We start from the raw sequence: 23,532 nt of genomic DNA, 5'->3' as shown, positions 1-23,532 counted from the left end.
GGGCAGGTATAGGGTTGGTTAATGGTTGGGGCAGGTATAGGGTTGGTTAATGGTTGGGGCAGGTATAGGGGTTGTTAATGGTTGGGGCAGGTATAGGGTTGGTTAATGGTTGGGGCAGGTATAGGGGTTGTGAATGGTTGGGGCAGGTATAGGGGTTGTTAATGGTTGGGGCAGGTATAGGTTGTTAATGGTTGGGGCAGGTATAGGGGTTGTTAATGGTTGGGGCAGGTATAGGGGTTGTTAATGGTTGGGGCAGGTATAGGGGTTGTTAATGGTTGGGGCAGGTATAGGGGTTGTTAATGGTTGGGGCAGGTATAGGGTTGGTTAATGGTTGGGGCAGGTATAGGGGTTGTTAATGGTTGGGGCAGGTATAGGGTTGGTTAATGGTTGGGGCAGGTATACGGGTTGTGAATGGTTGGGGCAGGTATAGGGTTGGTTAATGGTTGGGGCAGGTATAGGGGTTGGTTAATGGTTGGGGCAGGTATAGGGTTGTTAATGGTTGGGGCAGGTATAGGGTTGGTTAATGGTTGGGGCAGGTATAGGGTTGTTAATGGTTGGGGCAGGTATAGGGGTTGTGAATGGTTGGGGCAGGTATAGGGTTGTTAATGGTTGGGGCAGGTATAGGGTTGTTAATGGTTGGGGCAGGTATAGGGGTTGTGAATGGTTGGGGCAGGTATAGGGTTGTTAATGGTTGGGGCAGGTATAGGGGTTGTTAATGGTTGGGGCAGGTATAGGGTTGTGAATGGTTGGAGCAGGTATAGGGTTGGTTAATGGTTGGGGCAGGTATAGGGGTTGTTAATGGTTGGGGCAGGTATAGGGTTGGTTAATGGTTGGGGCAGGTATAGGGTTGTTAATGGTTGGGGCAGGTATAGGGGTTGTGAATGGTTGGGGCAGGTATAGGGTTGTTAATGGTTGGGGCAGGTATAGGGGTTGTGAATGGTTGGGGCAGGTATAGGGTTGTGAATGGTTGGGGCAGGTATAGGGGTTGTTAATGGTTGGGGCAGGTATAGGGTTGTTATGGTTGGGGCAGGTATAGGGGTTGTGAATGGTTGGGGCAGGTATAGGGGTTGTTAATGGTTGGGGCAGGTATAGGGGTTGTTAATGGTTGGGGCAGGTATAGGGGTTGTGAATGGTTGGGGCAGGTATAGGGTTGTTAATGGTTGGGGCAGGTATAGGGTTGTTAATGGTTGGGGCAGGTATAGGGTTGTTAATGGTTGGGGCAGGTATAGGGTTGGTTAATGGTTGGGGCAGGTATAGGGGTTGTTAATGGTTGGGGCAGGTATAGGGGTTGTTAATGGTTGGGGCAGGTATAGGGTTGTTAATGGTTGGGGCAGGTATAGGGTTGTTAATGGTTGGGGCAGGTATAGGGTTGTTAATGGTTGGGGCAGGTATAGGGTTGTTAATGGTTGGGGCAGGTATAGGGTTGGTTAATGGTTGGGGCAGGTATAGGGGTTGTTAATGGTTGGGGCAGGTATAGGGGTTGTTAATGGTTGGGGCAGGTATAGGGTTGTTAATGGTTGGGGCAGGTATAGGGTTGGTTAATGGTTGGGGCAGGTATAGGGGTTGTTAATGGTTGGGGCAGGTATAGGGGTTGTTAATGGTTGGGGCAGGTATAGGGGTTGTTAATGGTTGGGGCAGGTATAGGGGTTGTTAATGGTTGGGGCAGGTATAGGGTTGTGAATGGTTGGAGCAGGTATAGGGTTGGTTAATGGTTGGGGCAGGTATAGGGGTTGTTAATGGTTGGGGCAGGTATAGGGTTGGTTAATGGTTGGGGCAGGTATAGGGTTGTTAATGGTTGGGGCAGGTATAGGGGTTGTGAATGGTTGGGGCAGGTATAGGGTTGTTAATGGTTGGGGCAGGTATAGGGGTTGTTAATGGTTGGGGCAGGTATAGGGTTGTGAATGGTTGGGGCAGGTATAGGGGTTGTTAATGGTTGGGGCAGGTATAGGGTTGTTAATGGTTGGGGCAGGTATAGGGGTTGTGAATGGTTGGGGCAGGTATAGGGTTGTTAATGGTTGGGGCAGGTATAGGGTTGTGAATGGTTGGGGCAGGTATAGGGTTGTTAATGGTTGGGGCAGGTATAGGGTTGTTAATGGTTGGGGCAGGTATAGGGTTGTTAATGGTTGGGGCAGGTATAGGGGTTGTTAATGGTTGGGGCAGGTATAGGGTTGTTAATGGTTGGGGCAGGTATAGGGTTGTTAATGGTTGGGGCAGGTATAGGGGTTGTTAATGGTTGGGGCAGGTATAGGGTTGGTTAATGGTTGGGGCAGGTATAGGGTTGGTTAATGGTTGGGGCAGGTATAGGGTTGTTAATGGTTGGGGCAGGTATAGGGTTGTTAATGGTTGGGGCAGGTATAGGGTTGTTAATGGTTGGGGCAGGTATAGGGTTGTTAATGGTTGGGGCAGGTATAGGGGTTGTGAATGGTTGGGGCAGGTATAGGGTTGTTAATGGTTGGGGCAGGTATAGGGTTGTTAATGGTTGGGGCAGGTATAGGGTTGTTAATGGTTGGGGCAGGTATAGGGGTTGTTAATGGTTGGGGCAGGTATAGGGTTGGTTAATGGTTGGGGCAGGTATAGGGTTGGTTAATGGTTGGGGCAGGTATAGGGGTTGTTAATGGTTGGGGCAGGTATAGGGTTGGTTAATGGTTGGGGCAGGTATAGGGTTGGTTAATGGTTGGGGCAGGTATAGGGGTTGGTTAATGGTTGGGGCAGGTATAGGGTTGTTAATGGTTGGGGCAGGTATAGGGGTTGTTAATGGTTGGGGCAGGTACGGGGAGTAGTGAATGGTTGGCGTGTGTGGTTGAACTGGGCACTCTTAGCCCTTTAACATGTCTCCATTCTGTGATGCTGGTGATCTAGGTTGCTGTAAATGTTAGCAATGAGCAGGCTGGCACTTTGGCAGTGAAGATCCACAATATCCTGTATCCTTACCGCTTCACCAAAGACATGATCAGCTCAATGCAGGTGAGAAGCTGACACCAACCACACATGTGGCATTCTGGGTGAGTGATGTGACTTTTATAAAGCATTCTTTTTAGGTGCTGAGATCAGTCTCCAATCCTGCTTCCCTAGCAGCTCTGTAATCATGCTGTCTTTCAGGTACTTAACCAGGTAGACAATAAGTTCATTGCCTGCTTGATAAATACGAGGGCGAACAAAGAGGCAACAACAGGTGAGTGAGCCTGCCTTGCGTGATGGGTAAGTGATGTCCTGTATGCTCTGCCTGCATTCAACTATTGAAGTTTGGTGTGGGAGGTTGTGTTAGGAGATGAGTATTTGGTTTAGGGGTTGTTTGGAACGGGGGGAGGTGTTTGGAACAGGGGGAGGTGTTTGGCACGGGGGGAGGTGTTTGGCACTGGGGGGAGGTGTTTGGAACGGGGGGAGGTGTTTGGCACTGGGGGAGGTGTTTGGAACGGGGGGAGGTGTTTGGAACGGGGGGAGGTGTTTGGAACGGGGGGAGGTGTTTGGAACGAGGGGGAGGTGTTTGGAACGGGGGGAGGTGTTTGGAACGGGGGGAGGTGTTTGGAACAGGGGGAGGTGTTTGGCACGGGGGGAGGAGTTTGGAACGGGGGGAGGTGTTTGGAACGGGGGAGGTGTTTGGAACGGGGAGGTGTTTGGTACGGGGGGAGGTGTTTGGAACGGGGGGAGGTGTTTGGAACGGGGGGAGGAGTTTGGAACGGGGGGAGGTGTTTGGCACGGGGGGAGGTGTTTGGCACTGGGGGAGGTGTTTGGAACGGGGGGAGGTGTTTGGAACGGGGGGAGGTGTTTGGCACTGGGGGAGGTGTTTGGAACGGGGGGAGGTGTTTGGAACGGGGGGAGGTGTTTGGAACGGGGGGAGGTGTTTGGAACGGGGGGAGGTGTTTGGAACGGGGGGTGAGGTGTTTGGAACGGGGGGAGGTGTTTGTAACGGGGGGAGGTGTTTGGAACGGGGAGGAGTTTGGAACGGGGGGAGGTGTTTGGAACGGGGGGAGGTGTTTGGAACGGGGGGAGGTGTTTGGAACGGGGGGAGGTGTTTGGAACGGGGGGAGGTGTTTGGAACGGGGGGAGGTGTTTGGAACGGGGGGAGGTGTTTGGAACGGGGAGGAGTTTGGAACGGGGGGAGGTGTTTGGAACGGGGGGAGGTGTTTGGAACGGGGGGAGGTGTTTGGAATGGGGAGGAGTTTGGAACGGGGAGGAGTTTGGAACGGGGGGAGGTGTTTGGCACAGGGGGGGATGTGTTTGGCACGGGGGGGGTGTTTGGAACGGGGGGAGGTGTTTGGCACGGGGGGGATGTGTTTGGCACGGGGGGGGTGTTTGGAACGGGGGGAGGTGTTTGGAACGGGGGGATGTGTTTGGCACGGGGGGGGTGTTTGGAACGGGGGGAGGTGTTTGGAACGGGGGGGAGGTGTTTGGAACGGGGGGAGGTGTTTGGAACGGGGGGAGGTGTTTGGAACGGGGGGAGGTGTTTGGAACGGGGGGAGGTGTTTGGAACGGGGGGGAGGTGTTTGGAACGGGGGGAGGTGTTTGGAACGGGGGGAGGTGTTTGGAACGGGGGGAGGTGTTTGGAACGGGGGGAGGTGTTTGGAACGGGGGGAGGAGTTTGGAACGGGGGAGGTGTTTGGAACGGGGGGAGGAGTTTGGCACGGGGGGAGGTGTTTGGAACGGGGGGAGGTGTTTGGTGTTTGGAACGGGGGGAGGTGTTTGGAACGGGGGGAGGTGTTTGGCACGGGGGAGGTGTTTGGAACGGGGGGAGGAGTTTGGCACGGGGGGAGGTGTTTGGAACGGGGGGAGGTGTTTGGAACGGGGGGAGGTGTTTGGAACGGGGGGAGGTGTTTGGAACGGGGGGAGGTGTTTGGAACGGGGGGAGGTGTTTGGAACGGGGGGAGGTGTTTGGCACTGGGGGAGGTGTTTGGAATGGGGGGAGGTGTTTGGAACGGGGGGAGGAGTTTGGAACGGGGGGAGGTGTTTGGAACGGGGGAGGTGTTTGGAACGGGGAGGTGTTTGGAACGGGGGGAGGTGTTTGGAACGGGGGGAGGTGTTTGGAACGGGGGGAGGTGTTTGGAACCGGGGGAGGAGTTTGGAACGGGGGGAGGTGTTTGGAAGGGGGGGAGGTGTTTGGAACGGGGGGAGGTGTTTGGAACGGGGGGAGGTGTTTGGAACGGGGGGAGGTGTTTGGCACAGGGGGGGAGGTGTTTGGAACGGGGAGGAGTTTGGAACGGGGGGAGGTGTTTGGAACGGGGGGAGGTGTTTGGAACGGGGGGAGGTGTTTGGAACGGGGGGGAGGTGTTTGGAACGGGGGGAGGTGTTTGGAACGGGGAGGAGTTTGGAACGGGGGGAGGTGTTTGGAACGGGGGGAGCTGTTTGGAACGGGGGGAGGTGTTTGGAACGGGGAGGAGTTTGGAACGGGGGGAGGAGTTTGGAACGGGGAGGAGTTTGGAACGGGGGGAGGTGTTTGGAACGGGGGGAGGTGTTTGGAACGGGGGGAGGTGTTTGGCACGGGGGGGGGTGTTTGGAACGGGGGGAGGTGTTTGGCACAGGGGGGGATGTGTTTGGCACGGGGGGGGTGTTTGGAACGGGGGGAGGTGTTTGGAACGGGGAGGTGTTTGGAACGGGGAGGAGTTTGGAACGGGGGGAGGAGTTTGGAACGGGGGGGAGGAGTTTGGAACGGGGGCGAGGAGTTTGGAACGGGGGGAGGTGTTTGGAACGGGGGGAGGTGTTTGGAACGGGGGAGGAGTTTGGAACGGGGAGGAGGAGTTTGGAACGGGGGGAGGTGTTTGGAACGGGGAGGAGTTTGGCACGGGGGGAGGAGTTTGGAACGGGGGGGAGGAGTTTGGAACGGGGGGAGGAGTTTGGAACGGGGGGGAGGAGTTTGGAACGGGGGGAGGTGTTTGGAACGGGGGGAGGTGTTTGGAACGGGGGGAGGAGTTTGGAACGGGGAGGAGTTTGGAACGGGGGGAGGTGTTTGGCACGGGGGGGATGTGTTTGGCACGGGGGGGGGTGTTTGGAACGGGGGGAGGTGTTTGGAACGGGGGGAGGTGTTTGGAACGGGGGGGAGGAGTTTGGAACGGGGGGGAGGAGTTTGGAACGGGGGGAGGTGTTTGGAACGGGGAGGAGTTTGGAACGGGGGGAGGAGTTTGGAACGGGGGGGAGGAGTTTGGAACGGGGGGAGGTGTTTGGAACGGGGGGAGGTGTTTGGAACGGGGGGAGGAGTTTGGCACTGGGGGGGAGGTGTTTGGCACGGGGGAGAGGTGTTTGGCACGGTGGGGAGGTGTTTGGAACGGGGGGAGGTGTTTGGCACTGGGGGGGAGGTGTTTGGCACGGGGGAGAGGTGTTTGGAACGGGGGAGGTGTTTGGAACGGGGGGAGGAGTTTGGAACGGGGGGAGGTGTTTGGAACGGGGGGAGGTGTTTGGAACGGGGGGAGGTGTTTGGAACGGGGGGAGGTGTTTGGAACGGGGGGAGGTGTTTGGAACGGGGGGAGGTGTTTGGAACGGGGGGAGGTGTTTGGCACGGGGGGGGGAGGTGTTTGGAACGGGGGGAGGTGTTTGGAACGGGGGGGAGGTGTTTGGCACTGGGGGAGGTGTTTGGAACGGGGGGAGGTGTTTGGAACGGGGGGGAGGTGTTTGGCACTGGGGGAGGTGTTTGGAACGGGGGGAGGTGTTTGGCACAGGGGGGGAGGTGTTTGGAACGGGGGGAGGTGTTTGGCACTGGGGGAGGTGTTTGGAACGGGGGGAGGTGTTTGGCACGGGGGGGAGGTGTTTGGAACGGGGGGAGGTGTTTGGCACTGGGGGAGGTGTTTGGAACAGGGGGAGGTGTTTGGAACGGGGGAGGTGTTTGGAACGGGGGGAGGAGTTTGGCACGGGGGGAGGTGTTTGGAACGGGGGGAGGTGTTTGGAACGGGGGGAGGTGTTTGGAACGGGGGGAGGTGTTTGGAACGGGGGGAGGTGTTTGGAACGGGGGGAGGAGTTTGGAACGGGGGGAGGTGTTTGGAACGGGGAGGAGTTTGGAACGGGGGGAGGTGTTTGGAACGGGGGGAGGTGTTTGGAACGGGGGGAGGTGTTTGGAACGGGGGGAGGTGTTTGGAACGGGGGGAGGTGTTTGGAACGGGGGGAGGTGTTTGGAACGGGGGGAGGAGTTTGGAACGGGGGGAGGTGTTTGGAACGGGGGGAGGAGTTTGGAACGGGGGGAGGTGTTTGGAACGGGGGGAGGTGTTTGGAACGGGGGGAGGTGTTTGGAACGGGGGGAGGTGTTTGGAACGGGGGGAGGACTTTGGAACGGGGGGACGTGTTTGGAACGGGGGTAGGTGTTTGGAACGGGGGTAGGTGTTTGGAACGGGGAGGAGTTTGGAACGGGGGGAGGTGTTTGGAACGGGGGAGGAGTTTGGAACGGGGAGGAGGAGTTTGGAACGGGGAGGAGGAGTTTGGAACCGGGAGGAGTTTGGCACGGGGGGAGGAGTTTGGAACGGGGGGGAGGAGTTTGGAACGGGGGGGAGGAGTTTGGAACAGGGGGGAGGAGTCTGGAACGGGGGGAGGTGTTTGGAACCGGGGGAGGTGTTTGGAACGGGGGGAGGAGTTTGGAACGGGGAGGAGTTTGGAACGGGGGGAGGTGTTTGGCACAGGGGGGGATGTGTTTGGCACGGGGGGGGTGTTTGGAACGGGGGGAGGTGTTTGGAACGGGGGGAGGTGTTTGGAACGGGGAGGAGTTTGGCACGGGGGGAGGAGTTTGGAACGGGGGGGAGGAGTTTGGAACGGTGGGGAGGAGTTTGGAACGGGGGGAGGTGTTTGGAACGGGGGGAGGTGTTTGGAACGGGGGAGGAGTTTGGAACGGGGAGGAGTTTGGAACGGGGGGTAGGAGTTTGGAACGGGGGGGAGGAGTTTGGAATGGGGGGGAGGAGTTTGGAACGGGGGGGAGGAGTTTGGAACGGGGGGGAGGAGTTTGGAACGGGGGGGAGGAGTTTGGAACGGGGAGGAGGAGTTTGGAACGGGGGGAGGTGTTTGGAACGGGGGGAGGTGTTTGGAACGGGGGAGGTGTTTGGAACGGGGGGGAGGAGTTTGGAACGGGGGGAGGAGTTTGGAACGGGGGGGGAGGAGTTTGGAACGGGGGGTGGTGTTTGGAACGGGGGGAGGTGTTTGGAACGGGGGGAGGTGTTTGGAACGGGGAGGAGTTTGGCACGGGGGGAGGAGTTTGGAACGGGGGGAGGAGTTTGGAACGGGGGGGAGGAGTTTGGAACGGGGGGAGGTGTTTGGAACGGGGGGAGGTGTTTGGAACGGGGGGAGGTGTTTGGAACGGGGGGGGAGGAGTTTGGAACGGGGGGGAGGAGTTTGGAACGGGGGGGAGGAGTTTGGAACGGGGGGTGGTGTTTGGAACGGGGGGAGGTGTTTGGAACGGGGGGAGGTGTTTGGAACGGGGAGGAGTTTGGCACGGGGGGAGGAGTTTGGAACGGGGGCAGGAGTTTGGAACGGGGGGAGGTGTTTGGAACGGGGGGAGGTGTTTGGAACGGGGGGAGGTGTTTGGAACGGGGGGAGGAGTTTGGCACTGGGGGGGAGGTGTTTGGCACGGGGGAGAGGTGTTTGGCACGGGTTGGAGGTGTTTGGCACTGGGGGGGAGGTGTTTGGCACGGGGGGAGATGTTTGGAACGGGGGGAGGTGTTTGGCACGGGGGGGGTGTTTGGAACAGGGGGAGGTGTTTGGAACAGGGGCAGGTGTTTGGAACGGGGGGAGGTGTTTGGCACTGGGGGGGAGGTGTTTGGCACGGGGGAGAGGTGTTTGGCACGGGGGGGAGGTTTTTCGAACGGGGGGAGGTGTTTGCAACAGGGGGGGATGTGTTTGGCACGGGGGGGGTGTTTGGAACAGGGGGAGGTGTTTGGAACGGGGGGAGGTGGTTGGAAGTGGGGGAGGTGTTTGGAACGGGGGGAGGTGTTTGGAACGGGGGGAGGTGTTTGGCACGGGGGGGAGGAGTTTGGAACGGGGGGAGGTGTTTGGAACGGGGGAGGAGTTTGGAACGGGGGGAGGTGTTTGGAACGGGGGAGGAGTTTGGAACGGGGTGAGGAGTTTGGAACGGGGGAGGAGTTTGGCACGGGGGGAGGAGTTTGGAACGGGGGAGGAGTTTGGCACGGGGGGAGGTGTTTGGAACGGGGGAGGAGTTTGGAACGGGGGGGAGGAGTTTGGCACGGGGGGAGGTGTTTGGAACGGGGGAGGTGTTTGGAACGGGGGGAGGAGTTTGGCACGGGGGGAGGTGTTTGGAACGGGGGGAGGTGTTTGGAACGGGGAGGAGTTTGGAACGGGGGGAGGTGTTTGGAACGGGGGGAGGTGTTTGGCACTGGGGGAGGTGTTTGGAATGGGGGGAGGTGTTTGGAACGGGGGGAGGAGTTTGGAACGGGGGGAGATGTTTGGAACGGGGGAGGTGTTTGGAACGGGGAGGTGTTTGGAACGGGGGGAGGTGTTTGGAACGGGGGGAGGTGTTTGGAACGGGGGGAGGTGTTTGGAACGGGGGGAGGAGTTTGGAACGGGGGGAGGTGTTTGGAAGGGGGGGAGGTGTTTGGAACGGGGGGAGGTGTTTGGAACGGGGGGAGGTGTTTGGAACGGGGGGAGGTGTTTGGCACAGGGGGGGAGGTGTTTGGAACGGGGAGGAGTTTGGAACGGGGGGAGGTGTTTGGAACGGGGGGAGGTGTTTGGAACGGGGGGAGGTGTTTGGAACGGGGGGAGGTGTTTGGAACGGGGGGAGGTGTTTGGAACGGAGAGGAGTTTGGAACGGGGGGAGGTGTTTGGAACGGGGGGAGGTGTGTGGAACGGGGGGAGGTGTTTGGAACGGGGAGGAGTTTGGATCGGGGGGAGGAGTTTGGAACGGGGAGGAGTTTGGAACGGGGGGAGGTGTTTGGAACGGGGGGAGGTGTTTGGAACGGGGGGAGGTGTTTGGCACGGGGGGGGTGTTTGGAACGGGGTGAGGTGTTTGGCACAGGGGGGGATGTGTTTGGCACGGGGGGGGTGTTTGGAACGGGGGGAGGTGTTTGGAACGGGGGGAGGTGTTTGGAACGGGGAGGAGTTTGGAACGGGGGAGGAGTTTGGAACGGGGGGAGGAGTTTGGAACGGGGGGGAGGAGTTTGGAACGGGGGCGAGGAGTTTGGAACGGGGGGAGGTGTTTGGAACGGGGGGAGGTGTTTGGAACGGGGGAGGAGTTTGGAACGGGGAGGAGGAGTTTGGAACGGGGGGAGGTGTTTGGAACGGGGAGGAGTTTGGCACGGGGGGAGGAGTTTGGAACGGGGGGGAGGAGTTTGGAACGGGGGGGAGGAGTTTGGAACGGGGGGAGGAGTTTGGAACGGGGGGAGGTGTTTGGAACGGGGGGAGGTGTTTGGAACGGGGGGAGGAGTTTGGAACGGGGAGGAGTTTGGAACGGGGGGAGGTGTTTGGCACAGGGGGGGTGTGTTTGGCACGGGGGGGGGTGTTTGGAACGGGGGGAGGTGTTTGGAACGGGGGGAGGTGTTTGGAACGGGGGGGAGGAGTTTGGAACGGGGGGGAGGAGTTTGGAACGGGGGGAGGTGTTTGGAACGGGGAGGAGTTTGGCACGGGGGGAGGAGTTTGGAACGGGGGGAGGAGTTTGGAACGGGGGGAGGTGTTTGGAACGGGGGGAGGTGTTTGGAACGGGGGGAGGAGTTTGGCACTGGGGGGGAGGTGTTTGGCACGGGGGAGAGGTGTTTGGCACGGGGGGGAGGTGTTTGGAACGGGGGGAGGTGTTTGGCACTGGGGGAGGTGTTTGGAACAGGGGGAGGTGTTTGGAACGGGGGAGGTGTTTGGAACGGGGGGAGGAGTTTGGCACGGGGGGAGGTGTTTGGAACGGGGGGAGGTGTTTGGAACGGGGGGAGGTGTTTGGAACGGGGGGAGGTGTTTGGAACCGGGAGGAGTTTGGCACGGGGGGAGGAGTTTGGAACGGGGGGGAGGAGTTTGGAACGGGGGGGAGGAGTTTGGAACGGGGGGAGGTGTTTGGAACGGGGGGAGGTGTTTGGAACGGGGGGAGGAGTTTGGAACGGGGAGGAGTTTGGAACGGGGGGAGGTGTTTGGCACAGGGGGGGGATGTGTTTGGCACGGGGGGGGTGTTTGGAACGGGGGGAGGTGTTTGGAACGGGGGGAGGTGTTTGGAACGGGGAGGAGTTTGGCACGGGGGGAGGAGTTTGGAACGGGGGGGAGGAGTTTGGAACGGTGGGGAGGAGTTTGGAACGGGGGGAGGTGTTTGGAACGGGGGGAGGTGTTTGGAACGGGGGAGGAGTTTGGAACGGGGAGGAGTTTGGAACGGGGGTAGGAGTTTGGAACGGGGGGGAGGAGTTTGGAACGGGGGGGAGGAGTTTGGAACGGGGGGAGGAGTTTGGAACGGGGGGGAGGAGTTTGGAACGGGGGGGAGGAGTTTGGAACGGGGGGGAGGAGTTTGGAACGGGGAGGAGGAGTTTGGAACGGGGGGAGGTGTTTGGAACGGGGGGAGGTGTTTGGAACGGGGGGGAGGAGTTTGGAACGGGGGGAGGAGTTTGGAACGGGGGGGAGGAGTTTGGAACGGGGGGTGGTGTTTGGAACGGGGGGAGGTGTTTGGAACGGGGGGAGGTGTTTGGAACGGGGAGGAGTTTGGCACGGGGGGAGGAGTTTGGAACGGGGGGAGGAGTTTGGAACGGGGGGGAGGAGTTTGGAACGGGGGGAGGTGTTTGGAACGGGGGGAGGTGTTTGGAACGGGGGGAGGTGTTTGGAACGGGGGGGAGGAGTTTGGAATGGGGGGGAGGAGTTTGGAACGGGGGGGAGGAGTTTGGAACGGTGGGTGGTGTTTGGAACGGGGGGAGGTGTTTGGAACGGGGGGAGGTGTTTGGAACGGGGAGGAGTTTGGCACGGGGGGAGGAGTTTGGAACGGGGGGAGGAGTTTGGAACGGGGGGAGGTGTTTGGAACGGGGGGAGGTGTTTGGAACGGGGGGAGGTGTTTGGAACGGGGGGAGGAGTTGGGCACTGGGGGGGAGGTGTTTGGCACGGGGGAGAGGTGTTTGGCACGGGGGGGAGGTGTTTGGCACTGGGGGGGAGGTGTTTGGCACGGGGGGAGATGTTTGGAACGGGGGGAGGTGTTTGGCACGGGGGGGGTGTTTGGAACAGGGGGAGGTGTTTGGAACAGGGGCAGGTGTTTGGAACGGGGGGAGGTGTTTGGCACTGGGGGGGAGGTGTTTGGCACGGGGGAGAGGTGTTTGGCACGGGGGGGAGGTGTTTCGAACGGGGGGAGGTGTTTGGCACAGGGGGGGATGTGTTTGGCACGGGGGGGGTGTTTGGAACAGGGGGAGGTGTTTGGAACGGGGGGAAGTGGTTGGAAGTGGGGGAGGTGTTTGGAACGGGGGGAGGTGTTTGGAACGGGGGGAGGTGTTTGGCACGGGGGGGAGGAGTTTGGAACGGGGGGAGGTGTTTGGAACGGGGGAGGAGTTTGGAACGGGGGGAGGTGTTTGGAACGGGGGGAGGTGTTTGGAACGGGGCGAGGAGTTTGGAACGGGGGAGTAGTTTGGCACGGGGGGAGGAGTTTGGAACGGGGGAGGAGTTTGGCACGGGGGGAGGTGTTTGGAACGGGGGAGGAGTTTGGAACGGGGGGGAGGAGTTTGGCACGGGGGGAGGTGTTTGGAACGGGGGAGGAGTTTAGAACGGGGGGGGAGGAGTTTGGAACGGGGGGAGGTGTTTGGAACGGGGGGAGGAGTTTGGAACGGGGGGGAGGAGTTTGGAACGGGGGGGAGGAGTTTGGAACGGGTGGTGGTGTTTGGAACGGGGGGAGGTGTTTGGAACGGGGGGAGGTGTTTGGAACGGGGAGGAGTTTGGCACGGGGGGAGGAGTTTGGAACGGGGGGAGGAGTTTGGAACGGGGGGAGGTGTTTGGAACGGGGGGAGGTGTTTGGAACGGGGGGAGGTGTTTGGAACGGGGGGAGGAGTTTGGCACTGGGGGGGAGGTGTTTGGCACGGGGGAGAGGTGTTTGGCACGGGGGGGAGGTGTTTGGCACTGGGGGGGAGGTGTTTGGCACGGGGGGAGATGTTTGGAACGGGGGGAGGTGTTTGGCACGGGGGGTGTGTTTGGAACAGGGGGAGGTGTTTGGAACAGGGGCAGGTGTTTGGAACGGGGGGAGGTGTTTGGCACTGGGGGGGAGGTGTTTGGCACGGGGGAGAGGTGTTTGGCACGGGGGGGAGGTGTTTCGAACGGGGGGAGGTGTTTGGCACAGGGGGGGATGTGTTTGGCACGGGGGGGGGTGTTTGGAACAGGGGGAGGTGTTTGGAACGGGGGGAGGTGGTTGGAAGTGGGGGAGGTGTTTGGAACGGGGGGAGGTGTTTGGAACGGGGGGAGGTGTTTGGCACGGGGGGGAGGAGTTTGGAACGGGGGGAGGTGTTTGGAACGGGGGAGGAGTTTGGAACGGGGGGAGGTGTTTGGAACGGGGGAGGAGTTTGGAACGGGGGGGAGGAGTTTGGCACGGGGGGAGGTGTTTGGAACGGGGGAGGAGTTTAGAACGGGGGGGGAGGAGTTTGGAACGGGGGGAGGTGTTTGGAACGGGGGGAGGAGTTTGGAACGGGGAGGAGTTTGGAACGGGGGGAGGTGGTTGGCACGGGGGGGAGGAGTTTGGAACGGGGGGAGGTGTTTGGAACTGGGGAGGAGTTTGGAACGGGGGGAGGTGTTTGGAACGGGGGAGGAGTTTGGAACGGGGGGGAGGAGTTTGGCACGGGGGGAGGTGTTTGGAACGGGGGAGGAGTTTGGCACGGGGGGAGGTGTTTGGAACGGGGGGAGGTGTTTGGAACGGGGGGAGGAGTTTGGAACGGGGAGGAGTTTGGAACGGGGGGAGGTGTTTGGCACAGGGGGGGATGTGTTTGGCACGGGGGGGGTGTTTGGAACGGGGGGAGGTGTTTGGAACGGGGGGAGGTGGTTGGAAGGGGGGGAGGTGTTTGGAACGGGGGGACGTGTTTGGAACGGGGGGAGGTGTTTGGCACGGGGGGAGGTGTTTGGCACGGGGGGGTTGTTTGGCACGAGGGGGGAGGTGTTTGGGACGGGTGGGAGGTGTTTGGAACGGGGGGAGGTGTTTGGAACGGGGGAGGTGTTTGGAACGGGGAGGTGTTTGGAACGGGGGGAGGAGTTTGGAACGGGGGGAGGTGTTTGGAACGGGGGTGTGTGTTTGGAACGGGGAGGAGTTTGGAACGGGGGGAGGTGTTTGGTTGGGGGATGTGGGTGTGTGTTTGGGTGCGGGGTGTGGGTGTGTGTTTGGGTGCGGGGTGTGGGTGTGTGTTTGGGTGCGGGGTGTGGGGGTGTGTTTGGGTGCGGGGTGTGGGGGTGTTTTTGGGTGCGGGGGTGTGGGGGGTGTTTTTGGGTGCGGGGTGTGGGGGTGTGTTTGGGTGCGGGGTGTGGGGGTGTGTTTGGGTGCGGTGTGTGGGGGTGTGTTTGGGTGCGGGGTGTGGGGGTGTTTGGTTGGGGGGTGTGGGTGTGTGTTTGGGTGCGGGGTGTGGGGGTGTGTTTGGTTGGGGGGTGTGGGTGTGTGTTTGGGTGCGCGGTGGGGGGGTGTGTGTTTGGTTGGGGGTTGTGGGTATGTGTTTGGGTGCGGGGTGTGTATGTGTGTTTGGGTGCGGGGTGTGGGGGTGTGTTTGGTTGGGGGGGTGTGGGTGTGTGTTTGGGTGCGGGGTGTGGGGGTGTGTTTGGGTGCGGGGTGTGGGGGTGTGTTTGGGTGCGGGGTGTGGGTTTGTGTTTGGGTGCGGGTTGTGGGTGTGTGTTTGGGTGCGTGGTGTGGGTGTGTGTTTGGGTGCGGGTTGTGGGTGTGTGTTTGGGTGCGTGGTGTGGGTGTGTGTTTGGGTGCGGGGTGGGGGGGTGTGTGTTTGGTTGGGGGATGTGGGTGTGTGTTTGGATGCGGGGTGTGGGTGTGTGTTTGGGTGCAGGTTGGGGGGTGGTGTGTGTTTGGTTGGGGGGTGTGGGTATGTGTTTGGGTGCGGGGTGTGTATGTGTGTTTGGTTTGGGGGTGTGGGTGTGTGTTTGGGTGCGGGGTGTGGGGGTGTGTTTGAGTGCGGAGTGTGGGGGTGTGTTTGGGTGCGGAGTGTGGGGGTGTGTTTGGCTGCGGGGTGTGGGGGTGTGTTTGGGTGCGGAGTGTGGGGGTGTGTTTGGGTGCGGAGTGTGGGGGTGTGTTTGGGTGCGGAGTGTGGGGGTGTGTTTGGGTGCGGAGTGTGGGGGTGTGTTTGGGTGCGGAGTGTGGGGGTGTGTTTGGGTGCGGAGTGTGGGGGTGTGTTTGGGTGCGGAGTGTGGGGGTGTGTTTGGGTGCGGAGTGTGGGGGTGTGTTTGGGTGCGGAGTGTGGGGGTGTGTTTGGGTGCGGAGTGTGGGGGTGTGTTTGGGTGTGGGGTGTGTATCTGTGTTTGGGTGCGGAGTGTGGGTGTGTGTTTGGGTGCGGAGTGTGGGGGTGTGTTTGGGTGCGGAGTGTGGGGGTGTGTTTGGGTGTGGGGTGTGGGGGTGTGTTTGGGTGCGGAGTGTGGGGGTGTGTTTGGGTGCGGAGTGTGGGGGTGTGTTTGGGTGTGGGGTGTGTATCTGTGTTTGGGTGCGGAGTGTGGGGGTGTGTTTGGGTGTGGGGTGTGTATCTGTGTTTGGGTGCGGAGTGTGGGGGTGTGTTTGGGTGCGGAGTGTGGGTGTGTGTTTGGGTGCGGAGTGTAGGGGTGTGTTTGGGTGCGGAGTGTGGGGGTGCGTTTGGGTGCGGGGTGTGGTGGTGCGTTTGTGTGCGGGGTGCGGTGGTGCGTTTGGGTGCGGAGTGTGGGTGTGTGTTTGGGTGCGGAGTGTAGGGGTGTGTTTGGGTGCGGAGTGTGGGGGTGCGTTTGGGTGCGGGGTGTGGGGGTGCGTTTGTGTGCGGGGTGTGGGGGTGTGTTTGGGTGCGGGGTGTGGGGGTGTGTTTGGGTGCGGGGTGTGGGGGTGTGTTTGGGTGCGGGGTGCGGTGGTGCGTTTGGGTGGGGGTTGTGGGGGTGTGTTTGGTTGGGGGGTGTGGGGGTGTGTTTGGTTGGGGGGTGTGGGGGTGTGTTTGGTTGGGCGGTGTGGGGGTGTGTTTGGTTGGGGGGTGTGGGGGTGTGTTTGGGTGCGGGGTGTGCGGGTGTGTTTGTTTGGGGGGTGTGTATGTGTGTTTGGGTGTGGGGTGGGGGGGGTGTGTGTTTGGTTGGGGGGTGTGTATGTGTGTTTGGGTGCGGAGTATGGGGGTGTGTTTGGCTGCGGGGTGTGGGGGTGTGTTTGGGTGCGGAGTGTGGGGGTGTGTTTGGGTGCGGGGTGTGGGTGTGTGTTTGGGTGCGGGGTGTGGGGGTGTGTTTGGTTGGGGGGTGTGGGTGTGTGTTTGGGTGCGTGGTGGGGGGGGTGTGTTTTTGGTTGGGGGGTGTATATGTGTGTTTGGGTGCGGGGTGTGGATGTGTGTTTGGGTGCAGGGTGTGGGGGTTGTGTGTTTGGTTGGGGGGTGTGGGTGTGTGTTTGGGTGCGGGGTGTGGATGTGTGTTTGGGTGCGGGGTGTGGGGGTTGTGTGTTTGGTTGGGGGGTGTGGGTGTGTGTTTGGGTGCGGGGTGTGGATGTGTGTTTGGGTGCAGGGTGTGGGGGTTGTGTGTTTGGTTGGGGGGTGTGGGTGTGTGTTTGGGTGCGGGGTGTGGATGTGTGTTTGGGTGCGGGGTGTGGGGGTGTGTTTGGGTGCGGTGTGTGGCGGTGTGTTTGGGTGCGGGGTATGGGTGTGTGTTTGGTTGGGGGGTGTGGGTGTGTGTTTGGGTGCGGGGTGTGGGGGTGTGTTTGGGTGTGGGGTGTGGGGGTGTGTTTGAGTGCGGAGTGTGGGGGTGTGTTTGGGTGCGGAGTGTGGGGGTGTGTTTGGGTGCGGAGTGTGGGGGTGTGTTTGGGTGCGGAGTGTGGGGGTGTGTTTGGGTGCGGAGTGTGGGGGTGTGTTTGGGTGCGGAGTGTGGGGGTGTGTTTGGGTGCGGAGTGTGGGGGTGTGTTTGGGTGCGGGGTGTGGGTGTGTGTTTGGGTGCGGAGTGTGTGGGTGTGTTTTGTTGGGGGGTGTGGGTGTGTGTTTGGCTGCGGGGTGTGGGGGTGTGTTTGGGTGCGGAGTGTGGGGGTGTGTTTGGGAGCGGAGTGTGGGGGTGTGTTTGGGTGCTGAGTGTGGGTGTGTGTTTGGGTGCGGTGTGTGGGGGTGTGTTTGGCTGCGGGGTGTGGGGTGTGTTTGGGTGCGGAGTGTGGGGGTGTGTTGGGCTGCGGGGTGTGGGGTTGTGTTTGGGTGCGGGGTGTGGGGGTGTGTTTGGGTGCGGAGTGTGGGGGTGTGTTTGGCTGCGGGGTGTGGGGGGTGTGTTTGGGTGCGGAGTGTGGGGGTGTGTTTGGCTGCGGGGTGTGGGGGTGTGTTTGGGTGCGGAGTGTGGGGGTGTGTTTGGCTGCGGGGTGTGGGGTTGTGTTTGGGTGCGGGGTGTGGGGGTGTGTTTGGGTGCGGAGTGTGGGGGTGTGTTTGGCTGCGGGGTGTGGGGTTGTGTTTGGGTGCGGGGTGTGGGTGTGTGTTTGGGTGCAGGGTGGGGGGTGGTGTGTGTTTGGTTGGGGGGTGTGTATGTGTGTTTGGGTGCGGAGTGTGGGTGTGTGTTTGGGTGCGGGGTGTGGGTGTGTGTTTGGGTGCGGGGTGTGGGGGTGTGTTTGGGTGCGGGGTGTGGGGGTGTGTTTGGGTGTGGGGTGTGGGGGTGTTTTTTGGGTGCGGGGTGTGGGGGTGTGTTTGGGGTGCGGGGTGTGGGGGTGTGTTTGGGTGCGGGGTGTGGATGTGTGTTTGGGTGCGGGATATGGGTGTGTGTTTGGGTGCGGGGTGTGGGGGTGTGTTTGGGTGCGGGGTGTGGGGGTGTGTTTGGGTGTGGGGTGTGGGGGTGTTTTTGGGTGCGGGGTGTGGTGGTGGGTGTGGGTGCGGGGTGTGGGGGTGTGTTTGGGTGCGGGGTGTTGAGGTGTGTTTGGGTGCGGTGTGTGGGGTGTGTTTGGGTGCGGGGTGTGGTTGTGTTTGGTTGGGGGGTGTGGATGTGTGTTTGGGTGCGGGGTGTGGGGGTGTGTTTGGGTGCGGGGTGGGGTGGGTGTGTGTTTGGTTGGGGGGTGTGGGGGTGTGTTTGGGTGCGGGGTGTGGGGGTGTGTTTGGTTGGGGGGTGTGGGGGTGTGTTTGGGTGCGGGGTGTGGGGGCGTGTTTGGGTGCGGGGTTGGGGGGGTGTGTGTTTGGTTGGGGGGTGTGTATGTGTGTTTGGGTGCGGTGTGTGGGGGTGTGTGGGGGTGTGTGGGGGTGTGTTGGGGTGTGGGGGTGTGTTTGGGTGCGTGGTGGGGGGGTGTGTGTTTGGGTGCGAGGTGTAGGTGTCGGTTTGGGTGCGGAGTGTGGGGGTGTGTTTGGGTGCGGAGTGTGGGGGTGTGTTTGGGTGCGGAGTGTGGGGGTGTGTTTGGGTGCGGAGTGTGGGGGTGTGTTTGGGTGCGGAGTGTGGGGGTGTGTTTGGGTGCGGAGTGTGGGGGTGTGTTTGGGTGCGGAGTGTGGGGGTGTGTTTGGGTGCGGGGTGTGGGGGTGTGTTTGGGTGCGGAGTGTGGGGGTGTGTTTGGGTGCGGAGTGTGGGGGTGTGTTTGGGTGCGGAGTGTGGGGGTGTGTTTGGGTGCGGAGTGTGGGGGTGTGTTTGGCTGCGGGGTGTGGGGGTGTGTTTGGCTGCGGGGTGTGGGGTTGTGTTTGGGTGCGGGGTGTGGGGGTGTGTTTGGGGGGGGGGTGTGGGGGTGTGTTTGGGTGCGGGGTGTGGGGGTGTGTTTGGGTGCGGGGTGTGGGGGTGTGTTTGGGTGCGGGGTGTGGGTGTGTGTTTGGGTGCGAAGTGTGGGGGTGTGTTTGGGTGTGGGGTTGTGTTTGGGTACGGCGTGTGGGGGTGTGTTTGGGTGCGTGGTGCGGGTGTGTGTTTGGGTGCGGGGTGCGGGTGTGTGTTTGGGTGCGGGGTGCGGGTGTGTGTTTGGGTGAGGAGTGGGGGGTTGTGGGTTTGGGTGCGTGTTTGGGTGCGGGGTGTGGGTGTGTGTTTGGTTGGGGGGTGTGGGTGTGTGTTTGGTTGGGGGTTGTGGGTGTCTGTTTGGGTGCGGGGTGTGGGTGTGTGTTTGGGTGCGGAGTGTGGGTGTGTGTTTGGGTACGGGCTGTGCATGTGTGTTTGGGTGCGGGGTGTGGGGGTGTGTTTGGGTGCGGGGTGTGGGTGTGTGTTTGGGTGCGGGGTGTGGGTGTGTGTTTGGGTGCGGGATGTGGGTATGTGTTTTGGTGCGGGGTGTGGGTGTGTGTTTGGTTGGGGGGTGTGGGTGTGTGTTTGGGTGCGGGGTGTGGATGTGTGTTTGGGTGCGGGGTTGTGTGTTTGGGTGCGGTGTGTGGGTGTGTGTTTGGTTGGGGGGTGTGGGTGTGTGTTTGGGTGCGCGGTGGGGGGGGTGTGTGTTTGGTTGGGGGTTGTGTATGTGTGTTTGGGTGCGGGGTGTGTGGGTGTGTTTGGTTGGGGGGTGTGGGTTTGTGTTTGGGTGCGGGGTGTGTATGTGTGTTTGGGTGCGGGTTGTGGGTGTGTGTTTGGGTGCGGGGTGTGGGGGTGTGTGTTTGGTTGGGGGATGTGGGTGTGTGTTTGGGTGCAGGGTGTGGATGTGTGTCTGGGTGCAGGGTGGGGGGTGGTGTGTGTTTGGTTGGGGGGTGTGTATGTGTGTTTGGGTGCGGGGTGTGGGTGTGTTTTTGGGTGCGGGGTGTGGGTGTGTGTTTGGGTGCGGGGTATGGGTGTGTGTTTGGGTGCGGAGTGTGGGGGTGTGTTTGGTGCGGGGTGTGGGGGTGTGTTTGGGTGCGGAGTGTGGGGGTGTGTTTGGTGCGGGGTGTGGGGTGTGTTTGGGTGCGGGGTGTGGGGGTGTGTTTGGGTGCGGGGTGTGGGGGTGTTTTTGGGTGCGGGGTGTTGGGGTGTGTTTGGGTGCGGGGTGTGGGGGTGTGTTTGGGTGCGGGGTGTGGGGGTGTGTTTGGGTGCGGGCTGTGGGGGTGTTTGGTTGGGGGGTGTGGGTGTGTGTTTGGGTGCGGGGTGTGGGGGTGTGTTTGGTTGGGGGGTGTGGGGGTGTGTTTGGGTGCGGGGTGTGGGGGCGTGTTTGGGTGCGGGGTTGGGGGGGTGTGTGTTTGGTTGGGGGGTGTGTATGTGTGTTTGGGTGTGGTGTGTGGGGGTGTGTGGGGGTGTGTTCGGGTGTGGGGGTGTGTTCGGGTGTGGGGGTGTGTTTGGGTGCGGTGTGTGGGGGTGTGTGGGGGTGTGTTGGGTGTGGGGGTGTGTTTGGGTGCGGGGTGTGTATGTGTGTTTGGGTGTGGAGTGGGGGGGTGTGTGTTTGGGTGCGAGGTGTAGGTGTCGGTTTGGGTGCGGAGTGTGGGGGTGTGTTTGGGTGCGGAGTGTGGGGGTGTGTTTGGGTGCGGAGTGTGGGGGTGTATTTGGGTGCGGAGTGTGGGGGTGTGTTTGGGAGCGGAGTGTGGGGGTGTGTTTGGGTGCGGAGTGTGGGGGTGTGTTTGGCTGCGGGGTGTGGGGGTGTGTTTGGGTGCGGAGTGTGGGGGTGTGTTTGGGTGCGGAGTGTGGGGGTGTGTTTGGGTGCGGAGTGTGGGGGTGTGTTTGGCTGCGGGGTGTGGGGGTGTGTTTGGGTGCGGAGTGTGGGGGTGTGTTTGGGAGCGGAGTGTGGGGGTGTGTTTGGGAGCGGAGTGTGGGGGTGTGTTTGGGTGCGGAGTGTGGGGGTGTGTTTGGCTGCGGGGTGTGGGGGTGTGTTTGGGTGCGGAGTGTGGGGGTGTGTTTGGCTGCGGGGTGTGGGGTTGTGTTTGGGTGCGGGGTGTGGGGGTGTGTTTGGGTGCGGAGTGTGGGGGTGTGTTTGGCTGCGGGGTGTGGGGGTGTGTTTGGGTGCGGAGTGTGGGGGTGTGTTTGGGTGCGGGGTGTGGGGGTGTGTTTGGGTGCGGGGTGTGGGTGTGTGTTTGGGTGCGGAGTGTGGGGGTGTGTTTGGGTGCGGGGTGTGGGGTGTGTTTGGGTGCGGGGTGTGGGGGTGTGTTTGGGTGCGGGGTGTGGGGGTGTGTTTGGGTGCGGAGTGTGGGGGTGTGTTTGGGTGCGGAGTGTGGGTGTGTGTTTGGGTGCGGAGTGTGGGGGTGTGTTTGGGTGCGGAGTGTGGGGGTGTGTTTGGCTGCGGGGTGTGGGGTTGTGTTTGGGTGCGGGGTGTGGGGGTGTGTTTGGGTGCGGGGTGTGGGGGTGTGTTTGGGTGCGGGGTGTGGGGGTGTGTTTGGGTGCGGGGTGTGGGTGTGTGTTTGGGTGCGGGATGTGGATATGTGTTTGGGTGCGGGGTGTGGGTGTGTGTTTGGGTGCGGGATGTGGATATGTGTTTGGGTGCGGGGTGTGGGTGTGTGTTTGGTTGGGGGGTGTGGGTATGTGTTTGGGTGCGGAGTGTGGGGGTGTGTTTGGTTGGGGGGTGTGGGTGTGTGTTTGGGTGCGGGGTGTGGATGTGTGTTTGGGTGCGGGGTTGTGTGTTTGGGTGCGGTGTGTGGGTGTGTGTTTGGTTGGGGGGTGTGGGTGTGTGTTTGGGTGCGGGGTGTGGGTGTGTGTTTGGGTGCAGGGTGGGGGGTGGTGTGTGTTTGGTTGGGGGTGTGGGTATGTGTTTGGGTGCGGGGTGTGGGTATGTGTTTGGGTGCGGGGTGTGGGTGTGTGTTCGGGTGCGGGGTGTGGGGGTGTGTTTGGGTGCGGGGTGTGGGGGTGTTTTTGGGTGCGGGGTGTGGGGGTGTGTTTGGGTGCGGGGTGTGTATGCGTGTTTGGGTGTGGGGTGTGTTTGGGTGTGGAGTGGGGGGTGTGTGTTTGGTTGCGAGGTGTGGGGGTGTGTTTGGGGTGCGGGGTGTGGGGGTGTGTTTGGGTGCGGGGTGTGGGGGTGTTTTTGGGTGCGGGGTGTGGGGGTGTGTTTGGGTGCGGGGTGTGGGGGTGTGTTTGGGTGCGGGGTGTGGAGGTGTGTTTGGGTGCGGTGTGTGGCGGTGTGTTTGGGTGCGGGGTGTGGGGGTGTTTGGTTTGGGGGTGTGGGTGTGTGTTTGGGTGCGGGGTGTGGGGGTGTGTTTGGGTGCGGGGTGTGGGGGTGTGTTTGGGTGCGGGGTGTGTATGCGTGTGTGGGTGTGGGGTGTGTATGTGTGTTTGGGTGTGGAGTGGGGGGTGTGTGTTTGGTTTCGAGGTGTGGGGGTGTGTTTGGGTGCGGAGTGTGGGGGTGTGTTTGGGTGCGGTGTGTGGGGGTGTGTTTGGGTGCGGAGTGTGGGGGTGTGTTTGGGTGCGGAGTGTGGGTGTGTGTTTGGGTGCGGAGTGTAGGGGTGTGTTTGGGTGCGGAGTGTGGGGGTGTGTTTGGGTGCGGGGTGTGGGTGTGTGTTTGGGTGCGGGGTGTGGGGGTGTTTTTGTTTGGGGGTGTGGGGGTGTGTTTGGGTGCGGGGTGTGCGGGTGTGTTTGGTTGGGGGGTATGTATGTGTGTTTGGGTGCGGGGTGTGGGGGTGTGTTTGGTTGGGGGGTGTGTATGTGTGTTTGGGTGCGGGGTGTGGGTGTGTGTTTGGGTGCGGGGTGGGGTTTGTGTGTGTTTGGGTCTGGGGTGTGGGTGTGTGTTTGGGTGCGGGGTGGGGTGGGTGTGTGTCTGGTTGGGGGGTGTGTATGTGTGTTTGGTTGCGGGGTGTGGCTGTGTGTTTGGTTGGGGGGTGTGTATGTGTGTTTGGGTGCGGGGTGTGGGTGTGTGTTTGGTTGGGGGGTGTGGGTGTGTGTTTGGGTGCGCGGTGGGGGGGGTGTGTGTTTGGTTGGGGGTTGTGTATGTGTGTTTGGGTGCGGGGTGTGTGGGTGTGTTTGGTTTGGGGTTGTGGGTTTGTGTTTGGGTGCGGGGTGTGGGTGTGTGTTTGGGTGCGGGGTGTGGGTGTGTGTTTGGTTTGGGGTTGTGGGTTTGTGTTTGGGTGCGGGGTGTGGGTGTGTGTTTGGGTGCGGGTTGTGGGTGTGTGTTTGGGTGCGTGGTGTGGGTGTGTGTTTGGGTGCGGGGTGGAGGGGTGTGTGTTTGGTTGGGGGATGTGGGTGTGTGTTTGGGTGCGGGGTGTGGCGGTGTGTTTGGGTGCGGGGTGTGTATGCGTGTTTGGGTGTGGGGTGTGTTTGGGTGTGGAGTGGGGGGTGTGTGTTTGGTTGCGAGGTGTGGGGGTGTGTTTGGGTGCGGAGTGTGGGGGTGTGTTTGGGTGCGGAGTGTGGGGGTGTGTTTGGGTGCGGAGTGTGGGGGTGTGTTTGGGTGCGGAGTGTGGGGGTGTGTTTGGGTGCGGAGTGTGGGGGTGTGTTTGGGTGCGGAGTGTGGGGGTGTGTTTGGGTGCGGAGTGTGGGTGTGTGTTTGGGTGCGGAGTGTAGGGGTGTGTTTGGGTGCGGAGTGTAGGGGTGTGTTTGGGTGCGGAGTGTAGGGGTGTGTTTGGGTGCGGAGTGTGGGGGTGCGTTTGGGTGCGGGGTGTGGGGGTGCGTTTGGGTGCGGGGTGCGGTGGTGCGTTTGGGTGCGGAGTGTGGGTGTGTGTTTGGGTGCGGAGTGTAGGGGTGTGTTTGGTTGGGGGGTGTGGG

At 61.3% G+C, this 23,532-nt stretch overlaps 1 protein-coding gene across 1 annotated transcript in view; it reads left to right on the top strand.

The window, feature by feature from the left end:
- The window catches only part of mlh3 (mutL homolog 3 (E. coli)), a 133,099-nt gene that overhangs the window by 35,856 nt on the left and 73,711 nt on the right, over positions 1-23,532 (top strand). Inside the window, exons 5-6 of the mRNA XM_041214241.1 lie at positions 2,860-2,964; positions 3,100-3,172. Coding sequence (XP_041070175.1) covers positions 2,860-2,964; positions 3,100-3,172 — 178 coding nt within the window. The remainder of the gene's footprint in view (positions 1-2,859; positions 2,965-3,099; positions 3,173-23,532) is intronic.

This window comes from Carcharodon carcharias, chromosome 20 (genome assembly GCF_017639515.1).
Source record: "Carcharodon carcharias isolate sCarCar2 chromosome 20, sCarCar2.pri, whole genome shotgun sequence".
NCBI classification, from domain to species: Eukaryota; Metazoa; Chordata; class Chondrichthyes; order Lamniformes; family Lamnidae; genus Carcharodon; species Carcharodon carcharias.
The sequence above is the reverse complement of the archived record's forward strand: the minus strand, read 5'-3'. Positions and strand labels throughout refer to the sequence as shown.